Raw genomic sequence first — 25804 nt, 5'->3', positions numbered from 1 at the left:
ACACAGTGACTGTTTTTAGGTGGGGAAAGCCCCCAACCTAGGGTGCTGTTATAGTTTACAGCACCAAGTTGAAAGTAAATGTGCTATTTCTCACCAAAATATTGTTTCCCATTACTGAAGAGAAGTGATGGGCCTGAGGGCCTCATGCATTACAAATCTCATGTGCTTTAAATTGCTAGTAAATCACTTGCGTTTTGCCTTTAGTCGTTTTTGCAGAGCTCAGCGTTTATTGCTTACAGCTGAATACAGCTACCTAAATCATCCATCACATTTTTATAACCTACTGTAGCTTTCCATTTCATACACCAAGGAATTGGCACATTCTCAGATAGTGCAGGGGTGAACATTTTATTCTTCCACTGAATAATTCTTTTTCTCTCCCTCCATATGCATAATATGTCGCATGATTTTGTTTTACAGTGTACTGGGGGAAATAATGCATTTCCAATTATCAAGCTGTTAGAAGCATGCCCATAGAAATGTTGGATCAATTTATTTATTTACTGCTCTATCTGATTCAATCTCTTTTTCAAGTTTCTCAGGGTGCTACAGACTTGTCTGCTTAACACCGCCTTGTATTCACAAGCATATTTAAGAAGAATTCTACATTTCCAAAAAGTCTGCATGCTCTTTATTACTGCATGACCAGAAGTTTAAGAAATTTCTGATGAGCAAACATCTTGGTTGTTTCCTAATAGCTTGCTTATTCTTACTGCTTGGGACTTGATCTCCTTCTGATTCAATCAATCTAGTCATCTATATATTCCCATCTTCTTTCCCTGTGTTCATCTTGTCCATTATTAAGGTTTTACACAATGCTGTTTTCTTTCCCACTTATTTGCATTTTGAGAATTATTTGAAGTTAAATGGACAGTGGGATTTAATTTATTTACAGATCTCCACATTGTTCTATCATTCAACTGCTATTATGAAAAAATTATTTTCCTTAAAGCTTGCACCAGAATTAGAATGAGGATATCAAGGGTAATGATATACAGAAACTGCCAAAATCTTTTATAAATCTTCTTCCATAATTAGTGAGACCAAAGAACTACTGACCACTGGTTTCATCCACTTTACAGTTCCCAACTGTTTCTTCTACTCAGGTTTTAGATGGTGCTGAAGTGAAGATGCCTATTTAGCATCACAGAACAAGAAATGTGCATCCAGAAGAAAAATGAAGCCTTCAGAGCTTGGACTAAGCACTTCATCAAAAGATAAGGCAAAGAGACAAGGCAATTATTCAGAAATGGTTGGATATAATACATATTGAGTGTCAGTAAGGTTCTGTGATACTGCAAACATTAGTTCCCATTAAAGACTAAAACTATTGCTTATTTACAGCTTGTGCAAAATGTCTAATTCTGAGATGAAATGGTGGGTCCTTGAGCTCACTGAAGTGAATGATGGTTGATGTACATGTATTCTGTATCCGTTGTTTCAAACACATGCATGAGGATGGGAAAACCAGGGAACTATCTGAGTTTCCGCTGAACCTGAGCAGAGAACCAGACAATCTGTATCTGAGTGGGATGGTATAAATTGGTGTCCTGCAACAGCAGGGAGTTTGACTCAGTGGCCTTCTTGGTCCCCTCCAACTCTACTATTCTATGATTCTATATGCTCTAACCTTGTCCTATGTTTCTTGAAAAAAGTAATGTCTTAATCTGTATTTTATTAGTATTGTATTTTTAATTGTTATACTTAGTATTTTATTGCAGTTCTTATCTTATGATTGTGAGCTGCCCAGAGGTGCTGTGGCACAATAGGCGGCATACAAATGTTTTAATAAATAAATGGATAAAATATCAATGAAGGAAAATGTAAGTCACCTAAATATCCATATTTACCTCAGAGTCATTTATCTCAGTAATACCTCAGACAAAAAGGAAAATAAATATTGTTGTCAGTTCTATCAGGATAAATTAATGCATATTGGGCCACCAAATAACCCAATGAAACACCAAATGTGTTTCATTCCTCTGTACTAACCCAAAATAATTCAGACTACATTGTACTGAAAGAGATACTTCCAGGTCAGGCTAAGGCAGTATGGCCTGGATGTATCCCTGAATGTATCCCTAATGTATACTTTAGCTCAAAGTACCAACCTGAAGCAGGTTCCCCACCCACAATGCCATGAAACAGAAGGGAAGATGAAGAAGACATGGAAACCAATGCAGTAATGGTATATTCTAAAGAGCAGGACTTCACCATGACAAACTATAAGAGGTGGGCATCATGCTACCTGTGGATTGCTGGCAGCCCCCAGTGTTGTTCTATTGCCTCTGTGTCACTGTCTTTCACAGTGGAGGAAAGACATTGACATTTTGCTGCCTAATTTTGGTTGAAAAGCATTATTAATGGCTAAAACAAACAGTTTTATCTTAAAAACAAGAGACATTTGTCTGTTTTACTGCTTTTTGGCAATGAACGAAGTAGTGCTGCCAGTTGCTCCCCTGATCTCTTGAATTTGCTCAATGAGATCCAGGAGATAGCTCTATCCCTTTATGGATCTATTTGCTTCATCACACACACACACACACACACACACACACACACACACACACACACACACGGAGAGGTAGGGAACGAGGAGCTAATGCATGTGCAAGTCCATCATAAAACCAAGACATCAAAAAAACCAAAAACTCACAAATAAAATTTTCAGTGAAGTTTGTGGACTTCTATGTAATTACTTGAAAGAAAGCCCAAAGAAATTCATCGGTGTTTACTTCTGAGTGCATGGATTCAACCTATAAAGCACATTGACACATGGTGTATTGTTGCCCATGTTGGACTGCTCTATCATGCAACACCCCCTCCCCGGGCTTGTTTCTGGGCAAGCAGGCACTCTGACAACTAATGAATGGGACATGTGGATGTACATTTTCCCATCAACCCTAGTTGGTACTTTGAACTGAAATAGGAACATGAAAGTAAATAGTTACTGCCTTAACCTGGCCTGAATTCATCCTTTTTCTATTCCTCTAAAGGGGACCTACTGTTTTGATAACTAGCTGTCTATCCACTTTTCCCCCAGATAAAAGGGGCATGAGGAACAACATTCACAGAATGGTAAAATGGATGAAGAGATTTACATACGATGTAGCAAGGCAAACCAAGCATTGGAACAGCTAGCTCCACTCCTACAACATAAGGCAATACTGATCAGTACAAAGAAGCACCTCATGCAAAGAGTATTCATCCCCACCCAATGCTACCAGTGTCAAACAGGGACACTTACAACAAAGCATAAATGGAAATTAGTCACCACTGAAATGAGATGTTTGAGGAAAGTGGCAGGTGTGTGTGTGTTTAGAGTGTTTATTGAGCTGCGTGTGGCTGATAGGATCTTAGCAATTGCCAAAAGGAATACTCCATCAGTCCTGGGGGAAGTGAATGGAATGTTAGTTGATGGGTTTAGGATTCAAGGAAATCCTAGGAGGAAATCTCCAAGAGAATGTGATTGTTGAGAGAATTCTGGTAGGATAGGACCTAGGAGGCACCCCAGCATGTGTACGGATGTTCCTTCAGGACATCCCAAGGTACCAAGGCATTAGCATGCAAAGGGAAAGAGTGCACAGGGCAGAGAAACAAGGCAAACATTAGGAGGGTGTACCAGGTATTTACCAGTTTTCTTGCTGTGTGTCTAGAAGGGTTTCCTTTTGCGGATTTATTGGAAACTTGGGAAGACAGAAAGGGGTAGGAGAAAGCATAGAATTCTTCAGGAAAAGGATGTTTCTCTTACTAGGCTAGCTGTGGACTGAAAGTTGGTGAAAGCATGTGTGTGTGATGGGAGTCTTGTTCCTGAGATGAGAATGTGTGCTAGGCCTGTGCGAATGAGGTTAAAGCTTCATGAGGTCACTGCCTGAGCTCAAGCAAAATTGAGTCTGGCTGGACAAGGGCAGGCAATCAGATGATATATGAGATTCTCCCCTTCCCATTTATGCTGCATGAGCCAGGAAGGACAGGTGAGGATATGTGACAAATGCTAAGGAGTGAGCCTTGAACTTTCCCTCACTGGTATTGGAAACAGGTCCTAGCCATCCTAATCAACCTCAATAAGCCATTTCTGTTTGGCAATCCCATGTGAGTGACATGAAAATGGGGATGGCTTAATCAAAAGAAAATCTAGTACTGGAAAAGGGAAGACCTGCAATTTGTATGTATATACTAACTATGGTCCAAAACATGCAAGAATTTGGAAAGGTGGAAAGCTGACTCATGAGAACCTGATTTCTCTTTCTGGGAGAGATAAGTTTGTGCACGGAAGCGGAGTGGGGTGCTCTGGAGACAAAAGAAACAAGGACAGATGATGGTCAGTCTTTTTCTCTTGGTATAGGAGTTGGGGAAATAGGTGCCAAGATTTCCACAATAGGAATTTAAAGCACTCCCAGGAGAAATTCAAATTGCACGTAAAGGAACTGAAAGAGAAATTATAAGTGACAAATTTCAAATGAGAAATGGGGGGTGGGGGAGACTGAAAAGGGGAAATGGATTGAAGATGTCCCCAGTTAAATGTTTGCCCAATTAAAGAACTCAAGGAGGTAAAAAAGGAGGAAATTATTTAAAAGAAAATCAGGATATGGAAATCAGATTAATATTTCTGTATTAATCAAGGACCTCCCTGATATAATTCCCAATCTAGCCTGTGCACTGCCACTGCTTTCTTCAGAGGTATTGGAGAGACAGAGATAGTGCCGTTCTGTTTCCTCTACTCTTTCTCTTGACTTCTTGGCATCTGGCCATGGAAGGTATCAGAGGATATGATACAGGAACTGCTGGGCTACAATGGGAGAGTGAAATTGGCCAGTACTGATGGAATTTCCACCCCCATCCACAGGATGAGCTGTTTTGCCTCTTTTGGTCTATCATTTAGGGATATGCCCTGGATCATTAACTGCTATAACTGATCTGAAAGAATAGACAGTGAATCAGGGACGTCAGAGACAAAGAAGAGAGTTGAAGGCCACTGAGCAGGTCTCACAGGAAGGTCAGGTGGATGCTGTAGAAAGAGGAGAGGTGGCTGAACTAATAAGCTAGGGAAAGGCTCTTTGAGTACCAGAAGCCATCTGTCACAAATGTCCACTCCACAACAGTTGTATCCGTTAAGACAAATTTCTGTTAGTCAGAATAATATTGTGACAGTTCATACAAGAAAACACACAGAGATTTTGAGAAGTATGATTAGTCAGAATAAATCCTAGCAGCTGTACAAGGGTTTAAAATATAGTAACTGATTGAAAACACATACTGAAAGACTAAAAAGACTGGGAAAATAAGAAAGGGTACAATATAGGTGTCAGGTGAGCCTCTCTGGAAAATCCATTTCACAGTGGGGCTGCCACAACAGAAGAGATTTTCTTAGTAGCCACTGGACTGACTTCCAGTGGCAATGAATTCCACAGAAAGACCATAAAGATGATCTTAGGGTCTAGGCACTTATACATGGGAGAAGACAGTCTTTCAGGTAACCTGGATCCAAGCCATTTGATTGTTTGAGTCAAATCTGGAGAAGGAATGGAAACCATTGCATAAGCTAACATGTTGGCCAGTGCCCATTAGCCATCTTACTGCTCTGTTTTGGACCAGCTAAAGTTTTTGGCCATTTCGAAAGGCAGCACTACAAATATGCATACAAGACACTGCAATAATTAAGCTGAGTAGCTAGGCTATTTCTGCCCAAATAAGGATGCAGTTGATATAGCAACCTAAGTCAATAAAGGGTGCTTCATGCCACTGAGTCCGCCTGTGTCCTTAGTGACAACGTTGACTGCAGTAGTGCCCCTTATCTATGAATGTGATTCTTGGGGGGGGGGGTGAAAAACCCTTCAGAACCAGCTGATTATCACATATTTAGGCAGGTGAAACACCCACTAACAGTACCTATGCTTTCTCTGGATCAAGTGTCAGTTTACTGGCCTCAACCAGTTTATTATTATGTCCAGGCACTGATTCAGAACATCCACTGCCTCACTTGCATGTGATGAAATAAAAAACAGAGCTGGCTATTGATCATACTTCAGCCCAAACTGCCTGGATAACCCTCCCCATCAGTTTCTTGCAGACACTGAATAACATGGGGGCTAAGACTGAGCTTTGAGCAACCCCGTAAGTGCCATGACCCTGGGCAAACCTTCTGGAATCAGCTGTCCATTTGGCACGGAACTGCAGCACTGCAGTGCTTCCAACTCTGAACTTTCCACCCCCCACCCTAAAAGCACATCATAGTTGATTGTACTGAAAGCCACTGAAAGGTCCAAGAAAATCAACAGGGTCACTCTCCTCCCATCCGTCTTCTAGTAGAGGACACCCACCATTTCTGTCCTTGATTTAGATTCTAGCCGGCCATGAGCCACACAGAAAATCTCCAGTGAACAATACCAAGAAAATGCAATGGGGGTGGGAAAAACTTCCTCTTCCTTTCCCATTGCCACTGCCACGGAGCAGGTACAATAATGAGCTCCAACCTGTGTCCAGTCAGATTCAGCATGAGCTTTCCTTCACCTGCATTCTGGCCATTAAAAATGCTGAAAGCAAATCTTGACTAACTAAAAATAAAAATGCAGTTACAGTTTTACAAATAACTATTAGGACTGATTGCTTTATGGGGCAAAGTAAATTGAGGATGGACTTAGTATTTGGTTCAAGCTGCTTTTTCCAGCTGCAGAAGAAATGAAACAATATGGAATCAAGGTTTTTAGATTAAAGTCAACTACAGATATAATTGGAGGCAGCATGAAAGAAACATCAGAGAAATAAATAGAAGTATTTAGAAATGCTTTTCAGTAGCATGCATACTAATTTATCAGCAATTCAACATTTTCAGAAACAAGCATGATGAGTAAAGGTGTTGCAAGAAAAAAAGGCCAATATGTAAATGAAGAGGATTACTTGCATGGGAGAATTGTATCTTCATTACTGCAATAATACTATATCACTGTAGCTGGAACCTTCAGATCATTCTAACATGCTGAATGTTGCAGTTCGTGAAACAATATTTATAGTCCATAATAAAGAACTGAGCTGAGGGTGCTAATTGCAGCACTGGGGTTTGTGAAGATTACACATTATTTCAACACATCTGTCTTTCCTTTGAGTAGTGGAAAGGGTGTTGTAACTCTAAGTCCATCTTTGTGCAAGAGAAAAGTACAATATGGGTTTTTGATCCTTTAATAAATCTTAGTTATATGTTCAGGTAAATTTCTCTAGATTTTCTATTTTAAAAAATCAGGAACAGTTTCTCTTAAATATTATATTAATTTATTCAGATCAGTTTTGCAGTTCCAAATATGTCATTATAATACATGTTTACACAAGGAATAGAAAAAGTACTTCATTTACAGTTTTTTTTTATTTTTTACTTATACTAATTAGCATAGGCATGACAGCTTTCAGAACATGAATTGGAGGAGCATGCAAACACACTGATACCCTTTTTCTGTTCCCAGATTTTAAAACTTGGAATAGTTTAGTGATACTCTTGGGGTGTTGATGAGAGGCAATGGCAGGATCAGAGACTCATTTCCAGGAATACTTTTCTGCAGTGTGCATCTCCTACACCGTTTTTCAGGCACCACTGCAGCCTAGGAACCACCTCCTCATCCTGTGCTGCAGCTCGCTGCTGCTGCTAGTCCTCTACTATCTGCCTCCTTTTTACCTGCAATTGTTTGCCCTTCAACATTTGCACATCATTGCGGCCTGCCTTGCTCTTTCTGTTGTCCAAAAACTTTCTACTGGTCACAAGCCACCACCACTGCCCAGTAGCAGGAATACTGAAGACATTCACAATAGATCCAAACACAGTTTTTAACAAAATAAATCCAATCCACAGATCCTATGACAGACCAAGTGTTACCAAGCCACATGGATTCTGGAGTTTTTCAGAGTCTTAGTTTTTTTGGTGGGTGAGAGATTTGTCACTTGTATGCAAATTGATTTGCCACCAATGAAATTCTTATGCAAAAATCTGATTCCAGTTAAGAGTGCATGGTGTAAAAGGGGGTTTCTGACAATCTGCTATACACAGATAGGATGGATTTAGCAAAATCTATTACATACCCATTCCCTTTGGCCAAAAATTTATACACATTACAAATTCCACACTCTGTTTTCTCCCAGAGTCTAATACAATTCATTGTGCACCATTCCTCTTATAACCAACCCAGTCCTTTCCATCTATGCTGCAAAACTTAAAGGAGTGGTGAAAGAAAGAATTGCTGATAACAAATACACCATCAATGGCTGTTGTAACAGGCTGTTGCCTCATTCTCTAATAATGTGATTGATCTGCATGCAAGCCATTTTTCTTGTAATGATATTCATGATGCTTTAATATGTGTTGTATCATAGCTATTCAATAATCAATAGACATAATGGTGCACAATGCATCAGTAATATCCCTAATCTGCATCAATATTATTAAATGTATAAGGATGAAAATAACAGGACTGACTTCCCTTTATCCTGTTTGAGGGAACAGTAAACGATAATAGCATTAATTAAACATGAGTAATTAATGTTGTTGTTCATTTTTTGCACAACTTCATACACTACTGCAATGGATGATTTATTGGCATTTCTATGAAACCTTATGTGTAATTTTTTTTCATGTTCAAGATGTAATAATTGCGAGAGATTTCAGATACATTTGTGTCAACCTTACCAGAGGAACGTCAAGATGAGAAAATGACTAACCTCCAATGTATGCTTTTATCCACTGAAAAGTTAGACCTACTTAGTCGACTGGAATGGAACTGTGCATAGGAATTTAGTATCCATTGGCTCAAGAACTTCGAGAAACTTGCTCCACAGCATTTTTACAGACTGAATTTTTACTTAGCAGTTCTCCCTTGAATCAAATACTTTAAAGAAGAGAAAAAGCTGAAGTTTTCCAACAAGAATGTGCTATCTAGCAAGGCAAAGGATATAAAATGTCATGCATTGTATATTACTTGGCTGGCAGCTAAGAAGATGGAACATAAACACCATACTTTCTACCCAGCTCACTACCACAAAAAGATTGTGTAGCTATAGTAAAGGAAGAATATGAGGAATCACTGTGCTCTGAATTATGGGCAGATATAATCAAGTCTAAGTTAATCAACAAACATACACTTCGTTGAATCAGGATTACTTTCACAGCACCAGCATGGACAGGATAAAATTTCACATTCAATAATATAATCCAGCTTTGCACAGACCTACAGTGGGACTGGAAAATATTTTAAAAAATCAGGCTTTGGTTGAACATCATGTAAAAATATGGATGTTAGGGTATAGCTACTGACCTACTTTATCACTGAACCAAAGCTTAACAACCTTTTGAAGCTCTCTCTGATACACTTTTCAAACAATACAAGAATAATTATGTAGGAAGGGTGGGAATGGGACATTTCTTGGGGAGAAAGTATTTATCTTACAGGAACATCAGCAAGGAGCACAGAATCTTCAGGATACATCATGGATCATAAGTACAAAATATCTGCAACATGGTGACTGGTAAAAAGTTAATGATTACTCATTTGCTTGCCGTTACATTTTTACTAAAGACTTTGCAAAACTATCATTCAGATCTATTCAAACTCAGATCCATGATCACATAGAACCTAATTATGTACCTTTGGTGCTGCTTATACTGCTGTGATAGATATGCTTATTTTTGAGCAGCTTTACAAATGTGAGATCAACCATGTGTTCCATGTTTTTTCTATCCGATTAAAGCAACTAGTGGGAGTCTGCTCAAGTGGATATAGAAAGTCCTAAGTGCATTTTTAAGGAAGGAAGAATACTACCCAGTTTCTAAATGTCTATTTGAAGCTCTTGTTAAAGAAATTCTCTGTGGATCAAACTATGTTGGATAATTTCAAACATACTTTAATTTTCCATTTTGGGGAAACATGAGGGAACTGGGCCTTTCTTCCCCGCTTTCTCCCTCCACCATCTGCTGCCACTGTGCCACCGCCGCAAAGCTGGGGAAACACCGCGGGCGCTCCACTGGACCCTGGGGGCTGGCTGATGCCGCCCCCTGTGGCCACCACTGGACCCACCTGGGGCCGGAGGACACCAGGCCAGTCGACGGCTGACGACACTGCTGCCGGGTAGGACGCCGCCATCTTGCCGGCCGGCGGGGGCCGTGAGTGCCATGCACCCTCCCTGCTTCTCCGCCCCGATGCTGGGTGAGAGCCACGACGGATTGGAGGCAGGGCGTGGGGACGGACAGCCGGCTTATCTTGTCAGACATGGCCGGCACCGGAGGCCTTGGGCCGGCAGCCGAAGGGTGATGGCCAAAGGGCGGTCGCCGCCGTTTGGGAGCCGTGCGGGGGCTGGGCTGGCCAGGGGCTATGTTGTTGGCTGGAGGGTGGGATTGTAAATTGGACTGGGATGTGCTGGGGGGATTTAAGTGGTTTTAAGTGTTTTTAGGTGTTTTTAATGTGTTTTAGCTTATATTTGCAATGGAGTTATTCTCGGCTACTGATATGGGGTTGCCTGGGGAACGCATGGGCGCCGCCATTGGGGTGGTTATGGGCAATGGACGTTATGGTGTTGGGGGTCTAACGTGTCCATGTAGAAGAAGGAGGGACAGTTGGCTAGCACCTGTTCCTCCTTCTGGTTATTCCCCCAGCCTGAGGGTTCCAGGTAGTCCTGTCAACCACCCCCCGGGTCTGTTGGTGCTGCTGCTTAATGCCAGGTTGGTCCACAATAAATCTTCCCTCACCCATGACTTGATTGTGGATGAGGGGGCCGACCTGGCTTGCATTACAGAGATCTGGGTGAGTGACGGGGTGGGGCGTCTCCCTCTCTCAACTGTGCCCGCCGAGTATCTGGTCCAGCACCGTCTATGCCTGGAGGGGAGGGAAGGGGGTTGCTTTGGTTTATTGAGCCTCTATTTCCCTCACGGGGCTTCTTGTCCCCTCGAGGCCGGGTCTAGAGTGCCTCTACTTGGTGTTGGGCGACTGAGACAGACTGGGGATTCTGTTGGTGTACCATGTACCCTTCTGCCCAACAGACTCCCTGCCTGAGCTGATGAGATTGTTTCGGATTTGGTGTTGAAGACTCCCAGGATGCTGGTCCTGGGGGACTTCAATCTCCATGCTGAGATGGTTCTGACCGGGGCGGCTCAGGACTTCATGGCCTCCATGGTGGCCATGGGGCTGTCTCAACACATCACTGGCCCAACCCATGAACATGGACACACTCTGGACCTGGTTTTCTCAACGGGGCAGGAAGAGGGTGCTCTGAGGGTGTCTGACTCCCCTGTCATGGTCAGATCACTTCCTCGTGAGCTTTGAGCTTGAGAGCGGCCTTTCCCTCTGTAAGGGTGTGGACACAATTGTGCTGGTCCATCCCTGGACCGGATGGATCCGGATGGATTCCTGAAGGCTCTGGGGGATTTCCCAGTTGATAAGGCTGGTGTTCCTGTCGAAGCTCTGGCCAAACTATGGAATGGGGAAAGACCAGGGCTATTGACACGATCGCTCCTAAGCATCCTCTCCCACCTGGCAGAGCCCATTCATCCCCTTGGTGTACCTCAGAATTACGGGTGATGAAGCGGGTTGGGAGACATCTAGAGCGTAGGTGGAGGAAATCACGGGATGAATCTGACCGAACACTTTTGAGAGCCCATTATTGGGCCTATGCTGTGGCGGTGAGGGTGACGAAGAAGAAATTCTCCGCTTCCATTGCCTCCTCACAATGCCGTCTGGCGGAGCTCTTTCAGGTGGTACAGGGGCTGGTACATCCGGGCCCAAAGAAAGATCTCGTGCCACCCTCGAAGGCCCGCTGTGACAACTTCGCCAAGCATTTCCAGGAGAAAATCGCTTAGATTCGTCACGAGTTGGACTCTACTATTGAATCAGATCCTACTGGAGAGGTGCCAATACTACAGTCTGGTCCACAATTGATGGATGAGTTTTCATTGTTGTGGCCTGATGATGTGGACAAGGTGCTTGGACAGGTATGTCCTACCACCTGCTTACTGGACCCTTGCCCATCTTGGCTACTCAAGACAGCCAAAGGCGGGATTGGGACCTGGATCCTGGAGGTCGTCAACGCCTCTCTGAGGGATGGCCGGGTACCTGCCCCTTTAAAGGAGGCGGTAGTCCGGCCAGTCCTAAAGAAGGCATCCCTGGATCCAGAGATGGCCACCAATTATAGACCAGTGGCCAATATCCCATTCCTGGGCAAGGTGTTAGAACGGGTGGTGGTGGGACAAATCCAGGCACTCTTGGATGAAACTGATTATCTGGATCCATTTCAGTCCGGCTTCAGACCTGGGCACGGTCTAACATCTGGCTTGGTCGCCCTGTATGATGACCTGTGCAGGGAGAAGGACAGGGGGAGTGCGTCCCTGTTGGTTCTCCTGGACCTCTCAGTGGCTTTTGATACGATCAACCATGGTATCCTTCTGGACAGGCTTGCGGATTGGGAGTTGGAGGCACTGCTTTGCAGTGGTTCCGCTCCTAACTCAATGGCCGATCCAGATGGTGGTGCTGGGTGACTATGGCTCTGTGCCATGGCAGCTATGCCATGGAGTTCTGCAAGGGTCCATTTTGTCCCCCTTGCTATTCAACATCTACATGAAACAGCTGGGAGAGGTCATTAGGAGGTGTGGACTGTGGAATCATCAGTATGCTGATGATACCCAGCTCTACATCTCGTTCTCAACTAATCCAGGTGAGATGGTGTCTGTACTGAACTGGTGCCTGGCCGAGGTATTTGGCTGGATGAGGGCCAATAAACTGAAGCTCAATCCAGGCAAGACGGAGGTCCTGTTGGTAGGTGGGTCGGGCTTCGGGATGGGGGACCTGGACCTTGTCCTGAATGGGGTTGCGCTCCGAGGGACAGGGTTCGCAGCTTGGAAGCTCAAGTAACAGCGGTGGTGAGGAGTGCCTTCCTTCAGCTTCGGCTGATCCATCAGCTGCGTCCCTACCTGGAGAATGACTGCTTGGCAACTGTGACACATGCATTGGTAACTTCCCGATTAGATTTCTGTAACGTGCTCTACATGGGGCTGCCCTTGAAGACGGTCCGGATACTTCAATGGGTGCAAAATAGAGCTGCCAGGTTGCTGACGGGGACTGGGCATTGTTCTCATATAACCCCAGTTCTCCATCAGCTTCACTGGCTCCCCATTGAAGTCCGGGCCCAATTCAAGGTGTTGGTTATCACCTATAAAGCCCTCAACAGCTTGGGACCTGGTTATCTAAAGGAGCGCTTGTGTCCATACATGCCCTCCCGCCCCCTGAGATCGGTGGGGGAGGCCCTTCTTCGGGAGCCCCCTGTGAAGGATATTAGGAGGGTGAGTATCCGGAGGAGGACCTTCTCTGCAGTGACGCCCCACCTATGGAATGCGCTCCCCAGAGAGGTCTGCCTGGCGCCGTTGTTATTTGTTTTTCGGTGCCAGGCCAAGACCTTTTTATTTAAATTTTTATTTATTTATTTATTAAAACATTTTTATGCCGCCCCATTCGCCGAAGCCGAATTAAATGATATTTTAATTGTTAATTGGTTGTTTATTTGTGGTTTTAAATTATTTCACGGACACCGAGAAACTCCAAATTTTTAGTTATTCTATTCTTTGTTTGTTTATTTTCTTTGTAAGCCATCCCGAGGCTTCGGCGATGGGTGTGGCATAAAAATGTTATAAATAAATAAATGAGAGCATTTCAATTCCAAGGGTTCTAGGTGTATTTCAACTTACTTTCAGTTCTTGGTTTGGGACTTGGTTTGCTTGCCCTAGTAGGGAATCTATGCCAGGAATGGTATAGAAAGCTTTTTGTTTCATCTGTTAGATATGCATTTTTGCTTCAGGTGGTTCGAATACAGAAAACCAGAATTCAACAAGCAACAGGACCAAGAGCAAGGTCTGAAGGAAAGCCTACCCACACCGGGTCCTTCATAGAACAAGATAGCCCTGTAGATCATTATTTTAGCAACTCTCTGGCTTTAACGGAGTGCTTTTAAGCCTGTACTTTCAGAATTTTACCTGGGCCACAGCTGGAGGCCATCCAGACTGCCTGAGGAAAGGTCTATTTGTAAGGAGAATCTTACCCAGGAGTATCCTCTTATTCACAAGAGGCATTTCAGAGCAGACAGGACAGCATGTTTTTACCTTCCACTTCTATCTATAGCACTACCTTTGTATTTTTCTACTGAAATTGACCCAGGGTATTGTATTTTTTTAAAACAGCTGGCTTTAATTGCTTGGCTGCTGCCATGAGTGGTATGCAAATACCAGAAATGTGGGATAGACATTTTCATGTAAATCTGTACTCAGAACACTTTCTTTATACTGCAGCTGAAAGCAAGGCTGATGATCAGGCAGTAAGGTTATGCATTAACCCTGTTTGTTTGTGGAGTTAGCAAATCTCTGTGAAAAGGCACTGTTTCCACTGTTATAAGCATGCAGCCGCTGGTGAGTACAGTTCAGTAAACTGCAGTCCTCAAACCATTTAGTATAGTTCAAGTGAGTTTGGTAACAAGACAGCTCCAAAGTAAGGATTTTGGATTGTTCACCTCAGATTCTTATAAAAAGACCCCTTACTTTCAAAATGGTATAAATATGTGTATAAAAATAAGTGAATTGGTGTCAAGGTGAGCAACTACAAAAGAAGTATTGTAGCCAGCAAACAGAATACATTAAGGTTGTGGGTAGTGGGTGAGGGGAACCCATAGTTTAAAAATCATGCCACAGCATGCAATAAAATAGAAACCTCACACAGAGAGAGCTTTAAGGGTAATTATAGTTCCAAACCAAGTCATTGAGGATTTAGTGACATGTGACAAATTAAATGTTTTATTTATTATATTTTTAAGCAAGGGTGCCTTGGCAGACATATTATTAAACTTAAAATGACAGAAGTTTGCATTAAGCATGCCTTACATTTTCAGGAAAAAAAATGGCTATCAATTTTTTCCTTCCTGTTTTCATTATCTTGGCTCTGATGACTGGTTAGTAACATACTAGCCATTGCTAAAAGAGAACACCTGATTTCACAGATAATGAAACTGCCACTGGCTGCTTTGTATTAAATATTCTATTCTATTCTTTATATATACTAAATCTGAAACATGTTGCAATGTCAGTAATATCTGGGAATTATTGCTTGCAAAGTTCTATCAAAAAAAGGGATGCAGTGGTGCAGTGGGTTAAACCGCTGAGCCACTAGGCTGGTTGATCAAAAGGTCGGCAGTTCGAATCCACAGATAGGGTGAGTTCCCATACTCTGTCCCAGCTCCTCCCATCCTTGCAGTTCAAAAGCATATAAATGCAAGAAGATAAAAAGGCACCACTTCGGTGGGAAGGTAACAGCGTTCCGTGCACTTTGCTGCTTAGTCAGGCTGACCACACAACCACAGAAACACCCGGAAACCCAGGTGGCAGTGGTGGCAAAGAGTGCTTTCCTACAGCTTTGGCTGGTCCATCAGCTGTGTCCTAACTTGGACGAGCACTGCCTAGCAAGGGTGACACATGCTCTGGTAACTTCCCAGCTGGATTACTGTAACGCAATCTACGTGGGGCTGCCCTTGAAAACGGTCCGGATACATCAACTGGTACAAAATAGAGCTGACGGGGTGCTGACGGGGACCAACCATTATTCTCATATAATGCTGGTCCTCTACCAGCTCCACTGGCTTCCAGTTGAAGTCCGGGCCCAATTCAAGGTGCTGGTTTTGACCTATAAAGTCCTAAATGGCTTGGGATCAGGATACCTGAAGAAACATCTTCTTCCTTATATGCCCTCATGCCCCTTAAGATTGGTGGGAGAAACCCTGCTCTGGGAACTCTCCTTGAAGGAGGTAAAACGAGCATCTACTCAGAGTAGGGCCTTCTCTGTGGTGGCGCCCAAATTGTGGAATGCACTCCCCAGAGAGGTTCGCCTGGTATCCAGCCTATATTCTTTTTGGCACCAGCTTAAAACCTTTTTATTTAAATGTCATTTTAGCAATTGGAATTTTTAGATTTTTAAACTTAACAGTTGCATTTTATTTATTTTATTATTTTATCCTTTTTATTTATTTATTTTTCTTATGATTGCGATTTATTCTCTTTTGCTTATTATTGGTTTAATCTGATGGTATTTCTTTAGTACTGATTGTACTTATCATAGTCTATTTATTATTATTTATTGTATTATGGATTGTATTTTCATTGTTCTGATTTTATATTCTGTAAGCCGTCTGGAGACGTTTAGTGAAAAGACAGGATAAAAATATTTTAAGTAAGTAAGTAAGTAAGTAAGTAAGTAAGTAAGTAAAAACAGTCCTACTGAGAGTTAACCCCTCTTCAAATGTTCTCTTGCTAAGGACCATCATGAGTGAAGACAGATCACACACTAGCTCTGCCCATTTTGTCATTGTACTTTTCTCCCTCCACACACAGAGGAACACACAACACTTCAGGAGCAAAACCTGTTCCCACATCTGACTGTGAATGGGCTGGTTTCTGGTGACAGAAACACCCTCCTAAAACTGGAGTGTGCAATATGACCTCTTGCAACTTCCTCCTGCTCTTCCCCAGCACAGGTGCGCACGCGCACACACACACACACACACACACACACACACACACAACCTGGAGGGAAGGTTCTCCTCATGCTAGTAACAATGATGAGCATATTTTCAAAATTAGGGAAGTGACAAAACTTCTTTGAATGCAGTAAACAATATTTTGCCTCCTAAGTAAGTAAGTAAATAAATAAATAAATGCATAGGCCTACCCCCCTTTGCTAAATATGATAATTTAAAAATGTCAGTTCTATCAAAGCTAACAAAGACTTATAAAAAGACATGGTTCATAATTGTTACATAAAATGTGTGTATTATGCCTTTTGTGACATCAGAACAAAGGGTAAGAACACTTAAAATAGTCAGTTTGACATTGCTAGGTAATTACTACTTTCTTGCATATGAATGACAATCAAAAGTTTAAAATCTAAGGTAGTCACTTGTCATGTTACATTTTATCTTTCATTTTCTTATGCAATTGAAAGAAAAGCAGGGCTATTTGCCTGCTGCTGTTAATGAACCTGTGATGGAAGATGCGGAACAAAGTACTCCTCCGGAAGTCTGGATTGTGCAAAGTTTTAATTGCACATGATGGAACAATTCATAAACCGCTAGTTCAAAAGGAATGAGAGCACTTTATGGAAAAAATAATAATAGGAATTTCTGCATTCAACACTATAGTAGCAGGTCACTCCTGTAGTTTCTAAATTCAAATAGCTAGGGAAAGTATGCATTGGGTATGTTAATAAACTTAACTCATTGCCAGTTTCATTTGATTCAACTGCATGTATTTACCCAGAGCAGTCTCTTTTTTCTGGAAGATCCCAAGGATGACTTATAAATGCTGTGGTGAAAATTTCTAGAACTGTTTTCAGAGTTCTACTCTCTTCCTAGGGTCTCTGGATGTTTCAGTGTAGTGGACGAATGGATACATCTTATCACTCTTGCATATCCATATAAATATAAGGAAAAGGGTCTGAACAGTAAGGCAAAACACAGCCTAGTATTTCACATGCTAGGGAAGATCCATTTTGGACACTGATAAAAGACACTTGTGTTTTCTCAGAGTATCATAAAAGCAGTGGGTGCCTAAAATATTTAAATATTTTAAATATATATATTTAAAAATTATATGTAAGCTGAGCTTAATTAATTTACTTATATATGTGTAACCATTGCTCTTTAAATGCAAGGCAACATGAATAAGGGAGGGAGAAACTGAAAGGAGAGAGAAGAGTAAAAATAGGAAAAAATCCTGAAATCACATAAAACCAGTTTTTGCCACATAAGCCACACATGGCAGGTGTTTTTCAAGGGATCCAGAAGTAGTAACAGAAGCATGACTTACAGCTGTTCCATCACCATCACTTTGAGTGAACACAATATCATCCCACCACAACCATTATCAGAATCACAGTAACCTTTTTTTTCCATTTACACTACAAAATCAGCTTAAAAGCAGCAAGTTTTTAATAACATGAGTGAAACAAATTGGATGATATTACACAGAGGAAAATTGATATTGAGCATATGGCCCAAAATATAAAATTGTGATCTATTCATTAGAATGGTAGAAGAAATCATATCATTATACCAATTTAAAACTATTCTGGGAAAAAAAGAATTGAATGCTCTCTGAAGACAAATCAGGCTTTGTAATGATACCCCATTATTTCGACAAGGCCTTTCTCATTTATTAACCTCTAAATTGAGCTCCTCCTTCATGGATCACTGCCTTGTTGTGGCGAAGGGGCTTGCGTAGCTCAATGAAGCTATGAGCTGTGCCATGCAGGGTCACCCAAGATGGACAGGTCATAGCAGAGAGCTCTGACAAAACGTGGTCCACTGGAGGAGGAAATGGCAAACCACTGCAGTATCAGTATGAAAACCCCATGGACAGTACCAAAAGGCAAAAAGATATGACGCCAGAAGATGAGCCCTTCAGGTCAGAAGGTGTCCAATATCCTACTGGGGAGGAACAGAGAGCTAGTACTAGTAGTGCCAGAAAGAATGAAGTGACTGGGTCAAAGCCAAAAGGACACTCAGTTGCAGATGTATCTGGTGGTGAAAGGAAAGGCTGATGCTGCAAAGATCTATACTCCATAGGAACTTGGAATGTAAGAGCCATGAATCAAGGCAAGCTGGATGTGGTCAAACAAGAGATGACAAGACTGAACGTCGACATCTTAGTAATCAGTGAACTAAAATGGACAGGAATGGGTGAATTTAATTCAGATGACCATCAGGTATACTACTGTGGGCAAGAATCCCTCAGAAGAAATGCAGTGGCCTTCATAGTCAGTAAAAGAGTAGGAAAAGCAGTACTGGGATACAACCTCCAAAATGACAGAATGATCTCAGTTCGAATCCAAGGCAAACCATTCAACATCACAGTAGTCCAAGTCTATGCTCCAACCTCTGGTGCTGAAGAGGCGGAAGTTGATCAGTTCTATGAAGGCCTACAGCACCTTCTAGAATTAACTCCAAAACATGATATCCTTATCATCGTGGGAGATTGGAATGCTAAAGTAGGAAGCCAAAACATAACTGGAATAACAGGTAAGTTTGGCCTTGGAGTACAAAATGAAGCAGGGCACAGGCTGGTAGAATTTTGTCAAGAGAATACGATGGTCATAGCAAACACTCTTTTCCAACAACCCAAGAGACGACTCTACACATAGACATCACCAGGTGGTCAACACTGAAATCAGATTGACTATGTGCTCTGCAGTGAAAGATCAAGCAGCTCTATACAGTCAGTAAAAACTAGACCAGGAACAGACTGGCTCAGATCATGAGCTTCTGGTTGAAAAATTTAGGCTTAAATTGAGGAACGTTGGGAAAAGCTCTAGGCCGCTCAGGTATGACCTAAATCATATCCCTGATGAATATACAGTAGAGGTGACAAATAGATTTAAGGAATTAGATCTGATAGACAGAGTGCCTGAAGAACTATGGACGGAGGTTCATAACATTGTACAAGAGGCAGCAACTAAAGCCATCCCAAAGAAAAAGAAATGCAAGAAAACAAAATGGCTGTCTGAGAAAGCTTTACACATAGCTGAGGAAAGAAGGGAAGCAAAAGGCAAGGGAGAAAGAGAAAGATACACCCAACTGAATGCAGAATTCCTGAGAATAGCTAGAAGAGATCAGAATGCCTTCTTAAATGAACAGTGCAAAGAAATAGAAGAAAACAATAGAATAGGGAGGACCAGAGATCTCTTCAAGAAAATTGGAGATATGAAGGGAACATTTCATGCAAAGTTGGGTATGATAAAGGACCAAAATGGCAGGGACCTAACAGAAGCAGAAGAGATTAAGAAGAGGTGGCAATAATACACAGAAGAACTATACAAGAAAGAGCTTAACATCCCTGATAACCACGATGGGATGGTCACTGACCTCGTGCCAGACATCCTGGAATGTGAAGTCAAATGGGCCTTAGGAAGTCTGAGCAACAACAAAGCTAGTGGAGGTGACAGTATTCCAGCTGAGCTAAAAATCTTAAAAGACGATGCAGTTAAAGTGCTACACTCAATATGCCAGCAAATTTGGAAAACTCAACAGTGGCCACAGAATTGGAAAAGGTCAGTTTACATTCCAATCCCAAAGAAGGACAATGCCAAAGAATGTTCAAACTACTGCACTACTGCACTCATTTCATATGCTAGCAAAGTTATGCTCAACATCCTACAAGCTAGGCTCCAGCGGTATGTGGACTGAGAACTACCAGAAGTACAGGCAGAATTTTGAAGATGGAGAGGAACGAGAGATAAAATTGCCAACTTACACTGGATCATGGAGAAAGCTAGGGAGTTCCAGAAAAACATCTACTTCTGCTTCATTGACTATGCTAAAGTCTTTGATGGTGTGGATCACAACAAATTGTGGCAAGTTCTTAAAGAGATGGGAGTACCAGACCATCTTATTTGTCTCTTGAGAAACCTATATGCGGGTCAAAAAGCAACAGTGAGAACTGGACACGGAACCACTGATTGGTTCAAAATTGAGAAAAGAGTTCGGCAAGGCTGTATACTGTTGCCCTGTCTATTTAACTTATATGCAGAGCACATCACGAGAAAGGTGGAGCTAGATGAATCACCAGTTGGAATTAAGATTGCTGGGATAAATATCAACAACCTCAGATATGCAGATGATACCACTCTAATGGCAGAAGTTGAAGAGGAACTAAAAAGCCTCTTGATGCGGGTGAAGGAGGAGAGCGCAAATGTTGGCTTGAAACTCAACATTAAGAAAACTAAGATCATGGCATCTGGTCCTCTCACTTCCTGGCAAATAGATGGGGAAGAAATGGAGGTAGTGACAGATTTTATTTTCCTGTGCTCCAAGATCACCGCAGATGGGGACTGCAGCCAAGAAATTAAATGATGCTTGCTCCTGGGGAGGAAAACTATGGCAAATATAGACAGCATACTAAAAAGCAGAGACATCACACTACCAACAAAAGTGTGTATAGTCAAGGCTATGGTTTTCCCATTTGCAATGTATGGCTGTGAAAGCTGGACCATACGGAAGGCTGAAAGCCAAAGGATTGAGGCCTTTGAATTGTGGTGCTGGAGGAGACTCCTTGGACTGCAAGGTGATCAAACCGGTCAGTCCTAGAGGAGATCAACCCTGACTGCTCTTTAGAAGGTCAGATACTGAAGATGAAACTCAAATACTCTGGCCATCTAATGAGAAGGAAGGACTTCCTGGAGAAGAGTCTAATGCTGGGAACAATAGATGGCAAAAGAAGAAGGGGATGGCAGAGAATGAGGTGGCTAGATGTAGTCACTTAAGCAGTTGGTGTGAGCTTAAGTGGACGCTGGGGGATGGTGGCGGACAGGAAGGCCTGCAGGAATGTTGTTCATGGGGTCATGATGGGTTGGACACAACTTCGCAACTAACAACAACAACAACAACAACAACGAATTAACCCCTGCATGTGTATTAAGAAAATATTACCACAAATCTCAATGGAACCTGTTCTTTCTGTTTTTATGGGAGGTGTAAGATTCTGTTATTGTGCATGTGCCGGGTAGAGATTTGAACTTACTAATCTATATATTGAATTTGCAGTGGGTCAGAAAACAAGAAGCTGTGGTAAATTTAAGGCCTAATCTATGCTGAAGCCTTCATGAATATTCAGACAAAATTATCATTTTTCCTAGCTCCTCGCTACTCCCGTCCACGCACATCTGTATACTAAATGTTTATAGCTCAAGAGGTTGCCCAGAAACAAGATTTAAGAGTACGTTCTCCCTTGAGAAATGTAATTAATTACTATTGTTGTCCCCAAAGGATTTTACGTTCAGATCATTTATTTTCTAGTGTCACTGATGAGCTGACTGGGAAAATGGAACACTTGAGTTTAATTACCAGTTAAAATTGCAGCTTTGTGAGCAGGTACTTCATCTTCTACTCTTTCTATAATTGTCTCTTCTTATGATATAATATGCAGTTGTATCTACTACATTTCACAATGTTAACAATGGTTTAGTACTACTTTCCTGATGAAATGAATATAAGATGATTATAGAATGAAATAAGGGTAGCCACAAGCCTTCTGTTTGCAGCAAATTTGAATCTTTCACAAATGTTTTCCAGAGTCCCAAAATAGGAGGACCATAAAAATGGGAAATGAACAAGCAAATTAACTCTTCTTCTGCAATAACATTAAGCTCTTGTATTAGCATTACAGCTTTTATGGGCATTTCTGAGGCTGGATAGACAATTTCAGATTGTAAATAAATGAAATATTCTTCAGTGAACACATGCTGTGATATGAAGGGTAATACAGTATGTCAAGCTTGTTTTAATGACTGTAATAATGCAATATTAGATCCCTAGCTGAAAATCTTGCCTTTAGATGTCTAGGGGTTTTTTTACTTTGTAAATTGTTATTGATGTCCTAAAATAACAGAAACCTACTAGATTCAAATATGAAAAGTTAAATTTGTTTTGCTTATAACAAGTATCTATTGAACTTGTTCTAGTCTTATTGTCATCATTAAATGTACCTGTCCAGTCACTATTTGTATCTGCATCTGACAAAATGAAGTTATATTTTACAGTACTTGTACAAGGACAAGAAAGGAGCAATGGACTGATTAATGCAAATACATAAGACATTTTATCATGGATTAAAATGCAGGCGATCTATCTTTAGCCATTGTCATCAACTTTGTTTTCTGCTTCTCCTCTCCCTAGTAAGGCTTTTACAACCCTGCACAAAGAAGTAGCATCATGTATAATTATGAGATGAATGTATTTGGATGATTTTCAAGGTCTAAATCTCTTGATCAATGTAAAGTGGGAAAATAGGGTCTCAAGTTAAAGTTATCAACAGCTGCAGTCAACACCAAATGCACAGGCACTTGCAACAGTCCAGTGGCTTGCCAGCAAGCCCCTCTGTGTAGAGCATCTGAGATAGTGGACCTTCATCGCTATTACACTCTTTACTAGTTTTGAGTGGCCATGCCTTTTATGGAGCTCTACAAAGTTCTGGAGTTCATTTTAAACTTATGTGCCCCCATTAATTAACATTAGAAACCAATGTTAACAAGGAAAAACAAAATGTTTATTCTCTGTGTATTAGTATTTTCTGTATGGAATCATATGCTCTTTTTTCTATTTTTCTGAATCTGTAAGTTCTAACCAAAAGATATAAGAAAATTCTAATTAGCTTAATTTTAAGATGAGATGAACATATTTTCACTGTACACTCTGAATCCCTAGCAGTGAACTATTTTAAGTATATCAAAGCTTCTTTATGCTACTAGATCAGTAAATTAGGAATTATCTTTTTAGGATTTTAAAAAAATTAATTTTTAATTATTTTTTTAAAAAAATTAGTCTGCAAACTAGTCAACAGATGTTTTACCATACATTGCCTTTTGAGGTAATAAGGATTGGCTTTGTGTTTCCTTAGCACGGCTGCATCCTGTTACCCACCTTCCATTTCATCTGTCTAGACTGCCTCTGAACATGATAATTCCAGGATCCACAGCACTGAATCTCATCATCACAGTTCTTTCTTCAGCGTTTCTAGCCCACTACTCAGTTCAGCTTTCAAAGGCAGCTTCCAAAATAATGATGACACCAGCAAAGCAATAAGGTAGACTGTGCCAATGCACAGGAGGTCCCCATTGGATTGTTTGTCTATTTGACCTTATTTTCAGATGCAAATCTCTAGTTCTTCCTCTGCTCACCCTGCTTGATATTAAGGGGTATTTTACATTAAATCACTATCAGCATAATAAATTGTTAATTCAAACGGAATGACCTAATTCCCCTCTTCTCATTATGTGAGTTATTTGTAGATATTTTGTTGCATGATGCTGAAATTCCTCTGCTAAGGTCAATACCTTAAAAATTATTGGTTTCGCCAAATGTAGCCTTCATTTATCCTTGCTCCATCATGGCAGGTTGATTCATCGTCCTGCATAGCAGAGCCAGCCCAGGCAAGCTGGAGTATGTTTGTGTTTCTTTCTTTCTTTAATTCAAAACCTGGGAATATTGTGAAACATACAAAGACTAACAGCTTTGAGCATAATATGAGATCCTATCTCATATTATGCTCAAATACACAGATTATAATTAGTTCAAAACAAAATCAGCTTATCAGTAAACTATCCTGGCTATTTGGTAGTACAGTGACCTTTTAGAGTTCTCATATATGGAAAATTATTTAGCAGTAGAAGAGAAGTGACAAATGATTGGAATTATATGCACTCCTATTTCACCAGCCATGGTAGAGATTCAGTGCATTCTATACAGACGGACCTTTTGAGAAATAATGTAAATTATATGCTTTTCCATACTTTTATTTTTATGCACTAACATCTAGAGTAACATCTGAATCCCACACTGTGATTAATTATAGACATAGTTCACTTAAACAGGTCAGCTTCATAAGTTGTGTGTCGTAGTTGTTTTGATTTTACTATCCATGTTGTTGTTGATGCTGTTGTCACTGCTGTCGGCGGCGTTGTTGTTGTTGTTATGGGCTGTCAAGTCATCTCTGACTTACAGAAGCCCTCCAAAATGTCCTGTCCATTATAATTCTGCTTAGTTGTTCTAAGTTCAAAGCTGTGGCTTCCTTTATGGTCTCAATCCATCTCATATTTGATTTTCTTTTTCTTCTTCTGTCTTTGACTTAGTATGATTGTCTTCTCCAGTGGGCCTTGCCTTCTCATGATGTGTCCAACTTAAGAACCATGCAATTTGTCTAGGTTTGGATACAACACTAAGATCCCTTAAATAACCCAAATTCACTTTCTATGTCTAAATGCTAAGTAACTAACAAGATCATGCTAATATAACTCATTTATCATGAGAATTGTTGAATTAGCAACCTATGGGTACCAGATACATTGGCTTAGGGTGACAATTATAATGTTGGTCAGAACATCTTTTGCATCCCAGTACAGGGGATGTGTACTAACTGCAAGCACAAATTGTGCTAAGACTTGTTTTTGACACTACTATAGTATCACATTTCTGCCATACTGCCTACCTACCAGAAAGGGTGATTGAATAATTTTGAATGGTGGATTATAACAAATTAGTGAAGCTGCCAGCCAAGGATAAGGAAGATCATATCAAGAGTTCAGATTTATGGTCTCATTAAGCTTGGCACAAACAAATATATTTGAAAAGCAGAAGTTATACAGTAATAGACAAATCATTCTCAGGCAATTATGGACAAGAACCCATTCTTTGTAACTATACATTTGTTACTACTAGACATGACCACACATCTGGCAAGATTTTTATTTATAACTCAGTTCTATTAAAACATTTAAATCTGTCTGGGAAACATAGACGGAATTTAGATCTTCATGCAACTATGACCCTACTTACCGTTTAACATTTCTTTTTTATGTGCCCCATTGGTAACAGCATACTAAATGACTCTAGATATCTCTTTGACCTTTGGATGTTTTCTCTTTTTAGCAACTGAAGTCATTACATGGTTGGAATTTTATTTTTTCGAACTCTGAGGCTAAAAATAAAATTGTGGCAGCCTTATTCATTTAAACCCTGTTTTGTCCCATATAATACAGACAGCAGGGTACATTCTTAAAGTGACAGAGGCAGGCATGTGACAGTTGCGGATCTCATTTCCCTGAGCCTCACCTCCCTGAAGCCTGATTCTTAACTCCTCTTTATCTAACTACCTTCCAGTATCAACCAGTGAGCTTAGCTGAAGAAAAAGGTCTTGGGACTGTGAGGAGTTAAACTGAGTATCCTTTATAGCATTCTAATATTTACAAATTTAAGATGGCAA

General features: G+C 41.0%; 1 protein-coding gene across 1 annotated transcript in view; it reads right to left on the bottom strand.

Annotated features, from left to right (window-relative positions):
* IL1RAPL1 (interleukin 1 receptor accessory protein like 1) overlaps window positions 1-25804 on the bottom strand; it is a 581999-nt gene that overhangs the window by 83064 nt on the left and 473131 nt on the right. The window contains exon 6 of the mRNA XM_044442750.1: window positions 9879-9921. Within this exon, the coding sequence (XP_044298685.1) occupies window positions 9879-9921 (43 nt within the window). The remainder of the gene's footprint in view (window positions 1-9878; window positions 9922-25804) is intronic.

Source organism: Varanus komodoensis, unplaced genomic scaffold, assembly GCF_004798865.1.
Source record: "Varanus komodoensis strain SLA01 unplaced genomic scaffold, ASM479886v1 scaffold4, whole genome shotgun sequence".
Classification (NCBI taxonomy): Eukaryota; Metazoa; Chordata; class Lepidosauria; order Squamata; family Varanidae; genus Varanus; species Varanus komodoensis.
The sequence above is the reverse complement of the archived record's forward strand: the minus strand, read 5'-3'. Positions and strand labels throughout refer to the sequence as shown.